Here is a 14,341-nt window from a genome sequence, read left to right as displayed (position 1 = left end):
AGGCGCCCCAGCATGTCAGTTTTGATTCTAAAGGAGGATAGACTGTGACTAAGTGCTACAAGCATATGTTTTGTTTAACCCTCCCCTGCCTTTTTTTTTTTTTTTTTTTAATATTTTATTTATTAGAGAGAGAGCAGCAGAGACTACAAGCAGGGTGGAGAGGGAGAAGCAGGCTTCCCGCTGAGCAGGGAGCCCAATGCGGGGCTCAATCCCAGGACCCTGGGATCATAACTTGAGCTGAAGGCAGCGGCTTACTGCTTTCACTCAGGTGCCTGCATATGTTTTGTTTTGACACAGTTATGAGGTAGGCACAATGTTTTGTTGTATATTTTTTTTGTTCCTGAGGTGAAATTGAGATAAGGTAAAATGAATCCTTTTAAAGGGAACAGACTCAGTTGTGTTTAGTACACTGGCTGTGTGCAGCGAGTCACTGCAGTCTGTCTCGTTCCAAATAGTTTTATCCCTGCTCCCACAGAAGAGACCTGTACCTGCTAAACAGCCCTTCCGATCTCTCCACTGCCAGTCGCTGTTTTGTTTCGTTGTATGTGCCCATTCTGGAGTCCTATAATACGACTTTTTGTGTCTAGCTTCTTTTACTTACTGTTTTCAGGGTTTATGTGTATGACAGTATGTATCAGGACTTCGCTCCTTTTTTTTTCCTTTTTTATGTGTTTTTAGAATTTATTATTTATTTATTTGCTTCTTTAAGTGGGTTCCATACCCAGTGTGGGGCTTAAACTCATGATACTGAGTTTGAGTCACATGCTCTCCTGACTGAGCCAGCCAGGCGCCCCAGTACTTCACTCCTTTTGTGGCTGAACTATATTCGTTGTCTGGATATACTATAGTTTTCTCTTCATCCATTGATGGATATTTGGGCTATTTGCAGCTTTTGGCTGTTGTACATAGCGCTAGTGTGAATATTCGTACGCACTTGTATGTTTGAATGCTGGTTTTCGTGCTCTGGGATATATACCCAAATGGTAGTTCTATGTGTAATTTTTTGAGGAACCACGATGCTGTTTTTCTCAGCCTCTGACTCCTTTTACACTCCTCCTAGCAGTGTATGAGGCTTCGGATTTCTCCACATTCTCACTGTGCTGCTTTTTCATTTGTTCATACCCATCCTTAGCCAATTTGAAGTGATACTTCCGTTGTGGTTTTGATTTGCATTTCTCTAATGACTAATGGTGTCAAGCATATTTTCATGTGCTTTTCTTGGTCCTTTATCCTCTTGGGAGAAATGTCTATTCAAGTCCTTTCCCCATTTCTAAGTTGGTTTACCTTTCTGTTGCTAAGATGTAACCATTTTTATATAGTCTGGATATTGGATCCTTATCAGATACATGATTTGCAAATAACTTATCCCATTAAGTAGATTGTCTTTTCACTTTTTTGATAATGTCCTCCACAAAGGTTTTAATGTGGTGGTGGTCAGTTTTTTTCTTTGCTTATGCTTTTTATGGCGCATCTAAGAATTCATTGCCAAATCCATTGTCCTGAAAATACCTTCTTGGTTTTCATCTTAAGAGTTTTATTGTTTTAGTTCTCACATTTAGATCATTGATTCCATTTTGGGTTAATTTTTGTTTTATGACATGTGGTAGGATTTTTTGAAACTACTTGATCCACTCCTTTTAAATTGGCAAATGCTTATGAGAAACCTGGTTATTTATATTTTTTTATGAAAAATTTCAAACATTTTCAGAAGTAGTAGACTGAATTCCCATGTACTCTTTACCCAGCTTTGGCACCTAGCATTTTATAACCGTCTTGTTTCTCTTTTCTCTCATTCCTCCCTGTCCTGCCTGGAAACACACCTATTAGTTGTACTGAAACAATCCCACACATACTTCATTTGTAAAACTTTCTTCCTTAGAAATAGAACCACAAAGCCAGTATCGTCACAGATTTCTTATTTTAAGTATAAGAATATGTTTATTTTGGAAAGTTTAGGAAACCTAAAAAGAATCAGCAATAAAAGTCAGTCATCACTATCAGCCACTATTAGTCTTTTGATGTATCATTCAAAGTCTTTTGGACTTTATAGTCTTTACCTATAACTGCATTTAAGAATGATTTTTGTGGCCACACAGCATGGCACCCTGCTGCTCTGTGATCACTGTTCTGTGATTGATGTTCTCAGACAGTTAGCATCTGTTATCCAGGTTTTCAATATGAAAACTGAAGGATCCTTTCTTTTTTTCTTTTTAAAGATTTTATTTATTTATTTATTTGCGAGAGTGAGCAGGAGCAGAGGGAGAAGCAGACTCCCTGTTGAATGGGGAGGCCAGTATAGGACTGGATCCTGGGACCCTGAGATCATGACCTGAGCTGAAGGCAGATGCTTAACTGACTGAGCCCCCCGGGCGCCGGAAAACTGAAGGATACTTTGAATCATAGGATGAATTTCTAGAGATGAAAGAACTGGCTCAGTTTGGGAATTTATTGTTAAGGTTTTTTGATTAATCTTGTAAATTGTTGTGTAATCAGAAACACATTTCATGCAGTTTCTGAGCTTGCTCCCGCTGCCGTCTCTTTTTCAGCGTGTCAGTGCGGTTTTCTTGATTACCTTTTAGTTCCCTGGGTGAGGGATGATCTTATGTACAGTTTATACTTTCTGCCCTTTTGGGGGAGAAAAATACCCAGAGTATAGAATGGGATATACTGTCTCTACTGTCTTATAATGGTTAACCCTTAAATTTTAAGTAAATTTATTCATTGCAGTGACTTTTTCATGATACTTTAGCAGTTGGTCCAAATTGGCTTTGAAGGATCTTTTTAATACATTTAACTCAATCCAGTGCTTTTTCTTAGCATAATGTCTTTTACATTTAAAAAAATTGCAGCTCAAGATATCGGTGCAGTGAATAGTACAAGCTGTAAGAAGAAGCCAGATGAAGATTGTGAGGGCCCTTTTAGACCTGCAAAAACCCTGAAAGAGGGAAGTGTCCTAGATGTTCTCAAAAGCCCCGGTAAGTTAACAGCTGCCTTTGAAAATACTCTAAAATCTTAAGTACAAATTTGTGGTCTTATTTTAATGCCGTCTAGGGTATGCTTTAGGTGTTTAAAAAATTATGGCTAGTTTGATAGGAGATTGACTTGAAAGTAGTCATAGTCAGATGTAAGTCTTTTATTTATTTATTTTTTTAAAAGATTTATTTATTTATTTGAGAGAGGGAGACAGAGCATGAGAGGGGAGAAGTCAGAGGGAGAAGCTGGGAACCCAATGCAGGACTTGATCCCGGTACTTTGGGATCATGACCTGAGCTGAAGGCAGTTGCTTAACCAACTGAGCCACCCAGGCGCCCCAGATGTAAGTCTTTTAAAGTAAGTATCTTAGAAACTCTCCTTTAGAATTCAGATCTCTCTCTCTTTTTTTTTTTTTTAATTTTATTTATTTATTTGACAGAGAGAGAGATCACAAGTAGGCAGAGAGGCAGGCAGAGAGAGAGGAGGAAGCAGGCTCTCTGCTGAGCAGAGAACCTGATTCGGAGCTCGATCCCAGGGACCTGGGATCATGACCTGAGCCGAAGGCAGAGGCTTTAACCCACTGAGATACCCAGGCGCCCTAGAATTCAGATCTCTTAGGAGGCAAGTATAGCAGGAGAAGAAGAGGGAAGTGTAGAAGGAGAAAATGAATTGCCTTTTAGTAGCGATAGATCAATATGAGGGGAAAAAGTAAATAAACCTGATTATACACCTGGGCATATCTTTCTCTGATGGTAATGTTGAATTGCCTCGTTCTCAGATCATTGCCTAGTTCTTTCTGGGCAATGAAAGAAAGAAAACATTTGCTGATCCCAACATAGGTATATGTAAGGGACTGTGCTCACTTGAAAAGAAATTCGAGAGCTCATAGAAATAACTTGAAGGCAGTGACTAGAAATCCTCAGTAAGTTTTCAGTTTGGGAATCAGGACAGCTACGACTGCGATTATGATGTCTGCTATAGAGATGTAAACATGTTTATAACATGATGTGGTTGCTCAGAGAGAATTTGGATTTACTGAGCAGATAAACATGTCTAATTGAATAAGAATTTGCAGATAAGGTTGGCTTCCACAGCAAGATTTAGGAGGATTAGGTTTTTTTGGTCTGGCTTTGTCATTTTTAGAGATGAGGGTACTGCCTTCAGGAGTCCTGGTGACTTAGACGATGTGGCACAGTTGGGGAGAGCTGCAGAGCGCCTGGGCTAGCAGCAGCTGAGGGGTGGTAGAGCGGCGGCGCATTCCTACAGTCCGTCCTCATGTAGCTTCTGCTCTGCATTCAGGGTGCCCAGCCCTCCTCCCTTTCAGTTTTCTTTAGCAAGATTTGGAGGAGTCCTATGTTCTGTGAGGGAAATTAGGAAAACCTGAGAAAGAGGAAGGAAAGGAAATCTATAACACCTTAAGATGGTTACTGTTAAAATCGCACCAAACTTAGTGACTCAGATTAATCATTAACAAGATGGTACATTTTAGACCACTGGGAGTAACTAAAGTATGTTTGCCTTTTTGCTAAAACTAGCTCGAGGTTGGATTAATCGTAGCCTTAGAAAATCTCTAAACAGTCTTCTGTATCCTCTTACCCTCCAATTTTATTTTCCTTTTGTGTTAAAAGCTGGAAAAACAGGTCACTGGGTTTGTTGGTACATGTACAACAAAGGGTAATGGGTCCAAAGTAAAGGATTGGAAGGTCATTCCCATGAGTAAAGCTGGAATGAATCGATTCAATTCGATGACAGCAGTTTTGGTAGTACCAAGACTTTCTCAACTCCTGTTACTCCATGGTTCTGTGTGAATAACTTAATTGTCTGAGTTCATTCATTGGTTACGGAAAAGGTATACTTACAATGGGAAAGGTTCTGTGATTATATTGGAGAACTATGTGAGGCAATTTATTTGAATTAGGATTTGGTAACGTTCCACGGGCGTCTTTGAGTAGCATGAGCTCATCCTCCACGAGGGTAGACTGGGTCTTCCTTTCTGTAGTTCTAGACCTTACCAGATGGTTTGGTTTTTTGTTCATTGGTTTTGTTTTGGTTTTTTTTTTTGCTTACACTTTCCTCTTTCCCTCATTATAGGTTTCGCATCACCGAAGACAGATTCTCTTGCTGCTCAGCCTCCTACCACAAGCCCAGTTGTTTATACAAGACCAGCAATAAGTAGCTTTTCTTCTAGTGGCATCGGGTTTGGGGAAAATTTAAAAGCTGGACCGTCGTGGCAGTGCGATACTTGTCTACTCCAGAACAAACTTACAGACAGCAAGTGCATCGCCTGTCAGGCTGCAAAGCTGCCGCCCAAAGAGACTGCGAAACAAACTGGAATTGGAACACCGAATAAAAGTGACAGATCAGCTCTTCCCTCCTCAGGGACGGGGTTCGGAGACAAATTTAAACCGGCAGCAGGCACTTGGGATTGTGATACCTGCCTAGTGCAGAATAAACCTGAGGCGATAAAATGCGTGGCCTGTGAAACCCCGAAGCCCGGGACCGGTGTGAAGCGAGTCCTTACGCTGCCCACGGCTCCGGAGAGCGCGGTGACTGCGACTACGGCTGCCGCCTCTGCCACGTGCACTGTGACCACTGCCCCCCTAGGGTTTGCTGAGCAGTTTAAAAGGCCCGTGGGCTCTTGGGAGTGTCCAGTATGCTGTGTTTTTAATAATGGCGAAGACAGTAAATGTGTGTCCTGTGTGTCTGAGAAACCAGGTACGTGTGTGGCTCTTTGGGAAAATTTTATTCATTGTTTGAGTAGGACATTTAAATTCATTGTGTGCTAACAGCCACCTCCGTGTAATGCGGCTGGTTGAGCCTTTCCTCGTCCACCTTCATTTCTCTGAGCCGTCCTGAGGTACAGTGACTTGCCTGGGGCTGGATCTGCGTCTTTCCGGGGCGGTGTGTTAACCAGCCCAGTACGTGCTTAGACGCTTTCTTTGCATCCGTTTGTATCAGAACCTTCCTGCTCGTCACGGTCATTTTCGAAGTTGACTAGTACAGATGCTGAAAGATCTTAGAAGGGGCAGCCTTCAGCCTTTCTCAGACTGTTCTCCAGAACGAAATAGCACTTCATCTCTTTCCCTCTTAGAAGTGAGGATGGCAATTGGTCATTTCCAGAGAAGTTTTCACAGAAGGTAGTCAGTATCACTTTATGAGAGGCTGGCTGTTAATGGTGATACCTGTACCTCTGTTCTCTGCCAGAGAGATTGCAGTGAGAGCAAATTACTGAATCATGAATGAAAAAAATTCTAACCTGGCAGTGAGAAAAAAGGAGTCAGGTCTGAGTTTTTCCCGTGTCTCTGTTCAAATTTGAAGAAGTTACTGAGATTCACAACTGGAAATGACTTCTTGCTGTTTTTGTAATAATGTTATAGAATTGTTTGGTCTAGGTATATGGCAACCTGGATACTAAGTAAAACCTTTTATGGATGCCCTGGGAATTATGCTTTCCTTTTTATTGCATTATTCATGGATATGAAGTTTTAGGTCTGCAACGGGAAGTTCTTTATTTGTTAGCCTCTACCCTATGTCTGAACATAAGGAGTGAGCCATAATTCTCATTCTCACTGCACATCTCCACAAGAATAAGATTTCAGAGTCTTCATTCTGAAATAACTTTTCTTTTCCATCTGTCATTCCTCCTCCTCCCCTAAAGGGGAAAAAGAGAAAAAGGGCAAGTCTTTGATCAAACAAGAAACCAGAATTAATTCTGAGTTGATTAGGAGAATAAAACTGAGTTAGGAAGTAAAAGTAATGTTAGGAAGTAAAAGTAATGTCAGCTATGGATAAAGGAAGCTCGTACATTTATTAAAGAAATCCCAGCTTCATCCTGTAAATGATGAGCCATCATTTTAAGCAGAGGAGTGATACAGTTAAAGTTGTGTGTTTGACAGATTTCTTGGTGGCTTTTTGGAGGGTAGATCTGAAGACAACAAAAGTTGGAGGGATACCGGAGGACAGATGAGATTGTTGTATCAGTAGTACGTGTGGGCAAAGGTAACGGCGACGGATACTAATGGAGTCAAACCAGGATGTCAGATAATGTACAGTTGAAGCCCTGTGGGTTTTGAAGTTGTGAAGTTGAAGCTGTGAAGTTGACAAATAATGTGAGGACTTTGGATATCCTAGAATGGGCGCTCCAGGCTGGAAATACAGATTTGGGAGTCATTAGGTTATAGTTTTCCAAGAAGGCATGGGAGTAGAGGCTACATAAACTGAGGGGTTGGTGGGAATAGAGAAGATGGCTCGAAACGGAACTCTTAACTTAAGGGGGTGGCAGGAACGAAATTTTGGAACAGTTAATCTTTATTTATTTATTAAGATTTTATTTATTTGACACAGAGAGCAGAAGTAGGCAGAGAGGCAGGCGGGGCAGGGGGTGGGGGTTCTGGCTCCCTGCCAAGCAGAGAGCCCGATGCGGGGCTCGATCCCAGGACCCTGGGATCATGACCTGAGCTGAAGGCAGAGGCTTAACCCACTGAGCTACTCAGGTGCCCCTGGAACAGTTAATCTTCTAGAGGAGGAACCAGAGAGGAGGAAATCCCAAAACTACATGGCACTGGTTGCTTCTTAGAAGAATGAACCTTGGGGAACAAGAGCAGAGGTTGCAGTAAGAAGACCGTTACTCAAGCAAGAGCTGAGGGCTGCTTGACTCGGGGGAGCAGTAGGAGGCTCAGAAAAGGTGAAGGAAACAGGAGAAACAGGAAGACGCTTCTAGCCGTGCTGCCCAGCTGGCCGGGGGCACTGCCCCCGGGAAGGAGACCACAGAGCTGCGACTGCAGGTACTGCTTCGTTGCTCATGAGACTTTTGAGGACGGTGGACCGACGATGCAACCTCGGGGAGCAGTTTTCGTGGCAAGATGGAGGAGAACCTAATGGTAGAACAGACGCCAGGTGCCTGGGAGAGGTGACAGGACAGCAGGTGGAGACGCAGGAGTCAGTGACTCCCCTCATCACACACTTGCTTCACGACGGCTTCGCGGGGCCATCCTTCCCGTGCCCCCTCTGCTCCCCACGGACTTGCCAGTTCTGCTGAAGATTTAAATGACCCCTCTGCGAATCCGTTCTTCTCCTGCTCCTTAGTCAGCTCTTTCTTCACTCATCACTTTCCATCTTGGTGATGGTGCTACTACGCATTATGTTGTACTTTTCCCCTTGTAGACCGTTAGCACTTTGAGAAGTTAAGCGGCATTTCATTCATCCCCATGTCCTTAGAACTGTGGTATATTATGGTACTTAATAAATGTTAAATAGCTAGGTTCTAACCAATGCATGAACTTCTGTGTAAAAATTTCAAAGGCAGAGACCTGGGTTTTGAAATCGTGCAGTTGATGCGGTCTGTGGCTATGTATTTTATGTGTTAGACTATTGCCTAGAATTTATATCTAAGATTTCAAAATGCTATGCTGTTCGAAGAGATTTGATAAAGATTCTTAAGGACATTTTAGTCTTTCAGTCTCTGATTACTGAGCACGTGTTATTTTTTTTTTTTTTTAAACCATGATTATTCAAAACTCGGGTTAAGAGAGCTCATCACTGGGCAAGGTGAGTGTGAGCTGCTTGTTTGTAAGATTAAAAGAATTCTGATATGTCTATATTGTTTTTAACAGTGTAAAGTCTATATTTCTGGCACTTTACACTAATTGAACATTTAGACTTAGTGGTATCTTAAGATATTGACATAATGTGAATTAGAATTTGTTTCCTTACTGTTTTTTAGGAAGTTCGGTACCTGCTTCAAGTAGCAGCACTGTCCCCACCTCTCTGTCTTCTGGAAGCTGCTTGGGGTTAGACAAGTTCAAGAAACCCGAGGGCAGCTGGGACTGTGAAGTGTGCCTGGTACAGAATAAAGCAGATGCTACTAAATGTGTGGCGTGCGAAAGTGCAAAGCCAGGCACAAAATCTGAGTTTAAAGGTAAGGCATCGGTGCAGTGCCTCCTTGTACTGCCATTTTAAAGTGAAATATTTGCAGATAACTTCAGTCTCACATCTGAGTTACTGTAAAGCTGGGTGACTGCCTGGTCAGCAGTGAGGGTTTGTTTTGGTTTGTTTGTTTGTTTGTTTGTTTTGCTTTATTTATTTATTTATTTATTCCCTGCAACTGTTAAGGGACTGACTATTCTATCTTGTGTTGAGTCTGAGAGAATTGCAGATACTTGTTTCTAACTGAGAATTGCAGATACTTGTTTCTAACTGTTAACAGCCCTTTGGGATTTAGATGAGTTTACTGATTCTGGGGATTTACACCCTGAGAACCAAGTAATCTGGACTTGGGCTTTGGTTTCCCAGAGAATGTTCCAGAGAAAGGAGTCTCTTAATAATTTTGTTTTGTAAATACAAAGGAAGAGCCTCTAAAAACAATTTATGCTGAACTGCCGCCGAAGGCCACATTTTCAAGTCTTTATTATCCTTTGTGACTTAATATTTCATATGAGATACATTTCAGTAAAAAGGTTGATAAAGCTGGGAAAGAGCAGAAATTTTAGATCTGAAATAGCAGTCAGGAAGAGTTGAGAAAGATTGTTACCAGTAAGGGAGAGGGCCTCAAAGGCGAGAACATGAGGGCATTAAAGAAAGAATGCCAAGTTTAATCAGCTTGTACCCGTATCTTGGACTAATGACTTCCAGACTCTTGACTGGAAACCAAGCAGGACGCTTTTACATTGTGACCCACCACATGTATAGCATATTTGTATGATTGATTGAAAAGTGTCACAAACCAATACTTACTCTTTAGTTTGTTTAAGTTACCCTATTTCCATTCTTTTTCATTTTAGAAGAAAAATGCTGGTTGCAACCCACCAAATTAATTACATGGCTAAAGCGACGCAGCTGGTTTGAAAAACACTGCCTTTGGGGGGCGCCTGGGTGGCTCAGTTGATCTGACTCTTGGTTTCGCTCAGGGTCGTGAGATCGAGCCCAGTGTTGGGCTCCACAGTCAGTGTGGAGTTTGCTTGAAACTGAGTGTCTCTCCCTCTTTCTTTCTTTCTCTTTGTCTGCCCCACCCCTACTCGCTATCTCTCAAATAGATCAAATAAATAAAACCCCAGACTCTGCATTTGGGTGTTTTAGGTCACTATTTTCCAGTCCACTTGAGGTTGTTGTATAGCTGTGAACCTCGTGGTCCTCTTTCCGTGCCCTCTCCCTGTTGTGCTATAATCATCAAACCTTCAAGTCTGTGCCTTTGAGGCAGAAGTGAGAACGAGTTAATTATTGTCTTTAGCACCTCAAGTTTTAGCTTTCCGTCTAATATCACTTGAGGTATTTACAGACCATGTGGAATGCTGCTTGCTTCTCAGATTTTGATAATTTTTAAGGTAAGTTTCTTAGCGAAAGAAAGAAATGGGTCATCATTAAAGGGAGATTTGAAGATAAGAGGGCTTTGTCTCTATACGTGGGTAAGCCGGGTTGATGGATAAATATCTTGGCACGCCAGTGATTCCTGTTCATTTCTAGTTTCTAAGCTACAGAAAAGCATTATGAAACCAAGACTTTGGTCTTGTCAACATGGTAAGCAAACAAATAGTTTGCTTCTGCTTATGCAGGTCTTCTGGTGTTCTGAGGTTGAACTTCTTTTTAATGTTTGATTGATAACGAATTTATTCACAAGATGTCAAACTCTGGCTATAACAGGATTCCTAGTGAAAAGTCTGTCTTTTGTCCCCGTTGGTTCATTTTCCATCCTTCTCACCCACCAGAGGGAATAACTGGTGGTTAGGTCCTCAGAATTCTTCCAGAGTTTCTTCATAACACATGATAAGCAAATATACTCTTATTCTGTGTGTTCTTATTTCCTCTATTTTGTTAGAAAATGTTGTGTACCATACTGTCTTTCTGCCCCCTTGATTTTATCCTGGATTAGCTTGGACACATCTTTGCTCTTCGTTCACAACTGCCTGGGATTGCATATGATATTTTGCATGTCTGTGAGTTTATCTTTAAAAATAAAGACTTAGGGGGAATAAAATAAAGAGCTAGGATGTGAAGGTGATCTGGCTGTGCTGTCACCCCATTGATCACCGGGGTGGCTTCCCCTGATCTGGCTGGCTGGGGCTCCCTTCCTCCCTACGGCTCCACGTACCTCCGTCCCAAAGTTGCGTGCTCTGGTCAGAGGACGACCTTCCCAGATAGAGGAGGGCCCTTCTCAACTCAAGCGTGTATGTAGAGCAGCTGCGCTCCCCTGCTAGAACCTCCAGGCAAGCTCTCAAGGTCCATTCTTAGGAGCGTGTAGGGTAGTGAAGCTTCAAGACTCCAGATGTATCCAAGTGACGTGCTGCATGCATCAATCTGCCTTTCTTTACAGAATAAATAAATACTTAGCTGTAGAATCGTTGGGTCAAAGGATACATGTGTTTGTAATTTCTAGTAAATACAGTTGCCTTCCATGGATTGTGTGCTAATTTACCCATCCACCTGTCCTGTAGAAAGTGTCTGTTCCTCCTCGACTCCTCACCAACACTGCCTTACCAGGTTTGTTGGATCCCTGCCGGTGTCACGGATGAAAGGTGGCGTGTCCGTGTACTTGGGAGGAGCGAGATGGAATTCTCTTGCCGAACATGGGGCTGCTGCGTCGTGTTCACTGCCTTTCACTCTTCAAAGGAGGCCTTTCCAGAGTTAGTCCTTTTTTTTTTTTTAAAGATTTTATTTCTGTATTAGATAGTGGGCACGCACGAGCAGAGGGAGAAGGAGAGACAAACCCCCTCTGAGGAGGGAGCCCAATGCAGGGCTCGATCTCAGGACCCTGGGATCATGACCTGAGCTGAAGGCAGACGCTTAACCAACTGAAGCCACCCCGGTGCTCCTCCGGAGGTATTCGTTTGTTTTTCAGGGGGACATTTTGTTTGCGAGGATAGCGTTAACTCAGTGACTTGTGTTTTATATTTTGAAGGCTTTGGCACATCTTCCTCATCTTCAAACCCAGCAGCCTCATCCTTCAAATTTGGTATCCCATCATCCTCTTCTGGACCTTCTCAGACCTTAACAAGCACTGGAAATTTTAAGTTTGGAGATCAGGGAGGCTTCAAAATCGGAGTGTCCTCAGATTCTGAGTCTCCAAACTCCGTGAGTGAAGGCTTTAAATTTCCTAAGCCATTAGGAGATTTTAAATTTGGAGTTTCGTCTGAAACTAAACCTGAGGAAGCTAAAAAAGACAGTAAGAGTGAGAACGATTTTAAGTTTGGACTTCCTTCGGGCGCAAGTACCACGGCTTCGTTAGCTCCATTTCAGTTCGGCGCGTCTAATCTCGGGCCGCAGGAGAAGAAAGAGGAACTACCTAAGTCTTCGTCTGCGGGCTTCAGCTTTGGTCCCGGTGTTATTAACCCCACCCCTGCTGCTGCCAACACCGCAGTGGCCGCTGAGAGCAAGAGCAGCTTCAGCTTTGGAACCCTAGAAACCAAGAGTGTTTCCGTGGCTCCTTTCACGTGTAAGACGTCAGAAGCCAAAAAAGAAGAAACGCCTGCCGCCAAAGGAGGGTTCACGTTTGGCAGCATAGAGCCCGCCCCTCCGCCGTCTGCCTCGTTGTTCGCGCCGGGAAGGACAGAAGAGAAGCAGCAGGAACAGGTCACTTCCACTTCTCTGGTGTTTGGGAAGAAAGCTGACAGTGAAGAGCCAAAGTGTCCATCAGTGTTTTCCTTTGGAAATTCAGAGCAGACCAAAGAGGAGAGTTCTTCAAAGTCCACCTTTAGTTTCAGCGTGGCGAAACCAGCTGAGAAGGAATCGGAACAGCCAACAAAGGCCGCTTTCACATTTGGAACGCCAACCAATACTACGGCTGGTAAGTATTAAACTTGTTTTTTTTTTTTTTTTTTTTTAAATAACAAGGCGTCTCTGATCTCTGGACAAATGCAGCAGGTCAGGGAGTGGTTTACACTGAACAGAGCTGAGCGAGACCAGGAACAGCTCTCTGGAAAGGAGCATAGGATTTTCAGTTTTCACTGCTCCATACCCCAAGAGGTGAAGAGGTTATCTACAGCTGTGATGGTAAGCCCGCAGGGTTGCACGTCTGTCCACGCTCCTCCCTTCTGTTTGAGCTTTGACAGTTGGGACTGGCTTCCTATTCAGGAGCCTAGGCCTGCCTTCGTAAGCTCATGAAATATTTCTAACTCACTCTTTATGTACAGGCCTTCATTCACAAATACAGTTAACGAGTTGTCATCAGGCATTTAAGGAGCATAGACAACAAATATAATTTGTCTCTAAACAGGGGATTATGAAAACTAGTATCCTGAAGGAAAAATGAAAGAGTATTTTAAAAACTTTCAGAAAACGTGCTTGGTGAAATGAAATCCTTCTGTGGGCTGAGCAGCAGAAAAACCTTAGATGATGGATTAGTGAACTAGGATTTCACAGAACTCAGTTTCACAGATGTGCAGAGAGACTGGGTCCAGCCAGCCCACAAGTGCCGTTGCAGAAGGGGTGCTTAGCAGATGAGAACAGGACGGAAGAAGTATGAAAGCAGTGACAGAAGAACATTTCCTTTGTGCAGAGAAAACCTCTCCTTAAAAATGAAAACGGCCCACTCATTAGCCAGGACCAGTGAGGTTGTAGGACACTAAAGCCAAAATTTTGAATGCTTTCAGAGAGAGGAAAGCTCTTTGCCATCAGACTTTGAATTTGTAAGACCATGTGCTTGAAACAGTAGAGCAGCGTCCTAAAAGTGAAAATGGTCTTGATCTTACAATTTTATATCTAGCTGAAGGGCAAAATAGAGATGTTTTCAGACAGGCAAAAAAATAGAATGCCTGTGAACACTTCTGAACATACACTGGAAACACGAATGAAAAATTTACTTTGGAAAAAAAAAAGGAAATTAGTGGATTTTTTTTTTTTTTAAGTCCATTGTCTGGACATTCAAAACACCCTCCAAAAAAGAAAAAGAAAGTAAATACTCCATTATATACAATTTGGAAAGGAGTAAAAACACGATTAGGTCTAATTAGATGTAATCGTGGTATCACTGTACTTTTTCCACTGAAACAGACTCTCAGTCTCCCATTAATGAACTTGAAAGTGAGCCAGCATGCTCCACTTTCTGTAAATTATACTAACACCCATACCATATCGCGGCTGGCCTGTACAGAGACAGTATTGGAACTGAGACCTCATTGGGAGAGTTAAAAAAAAAAAAAAAAATCTTCAGGAAGGTGGGTGATTTCAGGCTCATATACAACCAGTAGCTTTCCTCTAAATCAGCAAGAAATAGCTGCACAAATGACCTATTTCAGACCTGTTCCCGAGTGAGAGCACTGTCCCTCCCAGTGTCCTCCGTGTCTTCTCGCTCTGTGTGTAATTGACTGTGGTTGACACACCTGTCACCTGAGTTTCAGGTGTGCAGCATAGCGATCGGGCGGCTGCGTGTGGTAGTCCG

The 14,341-nt window shown here is 42.6% G+C and overlaps 1 protein-coding gene across 4 annotated transcripts in view; it reads left to right on the top strand.

Annotated features, from left to right (window-relative positions):
- The window catches only part of NUP153 (nucleoporin 153), a 75,387-nt gene that overhangs the window by 52,285 nt on the left and 8,761 nt on the right, over positions 1-14,341 (top strand). For all 4 annotated transcript variants that reach the window (XM_045085062.1, XM_045085063.1, XM_045085061.1 and 1 more), the window contains 4 exons: positions 2,850-2,975; positions 5,065-5,688; positions 8,696-8,890; positions 11,864-12,748. In XM_045085062.1, coding sequence (XP_044940997.1) covers positions 2,850-2,975; positions 5,065-5,688; positions 8,696-8,890; positions 11,864-12,748 — 1,830 coding nt within the window. The remainder of the gene's footprint in view (positions 1-2,849; positions 2,976-5,064; positions 5,689-8,695; positions 8,891-11,863; positions 12,749-14,341) is intronic.

Source organism: Mustela putorius, unplaced genomic scaffold (assembly GCF_011764305.1).
Source record: "Mustela putorius furo isolate JIRA1106 unplaced genomic scaffold, ASM1176430v1.1 tig00000831_pilon_pilon_pilon, whole genome shotgun sequence".
NCBI classification, from domain to species: domain Eukaryota; kingdom Metazoa; phylum Chordata; class Mammalia; order Carnivora; family Mustelidae; genus Mustela; species Mustela putorius.
Note: the sequence above shows the minus strand (reverse complement) of the source record. Positions and strands in the feature narration are given on the sequence as shown.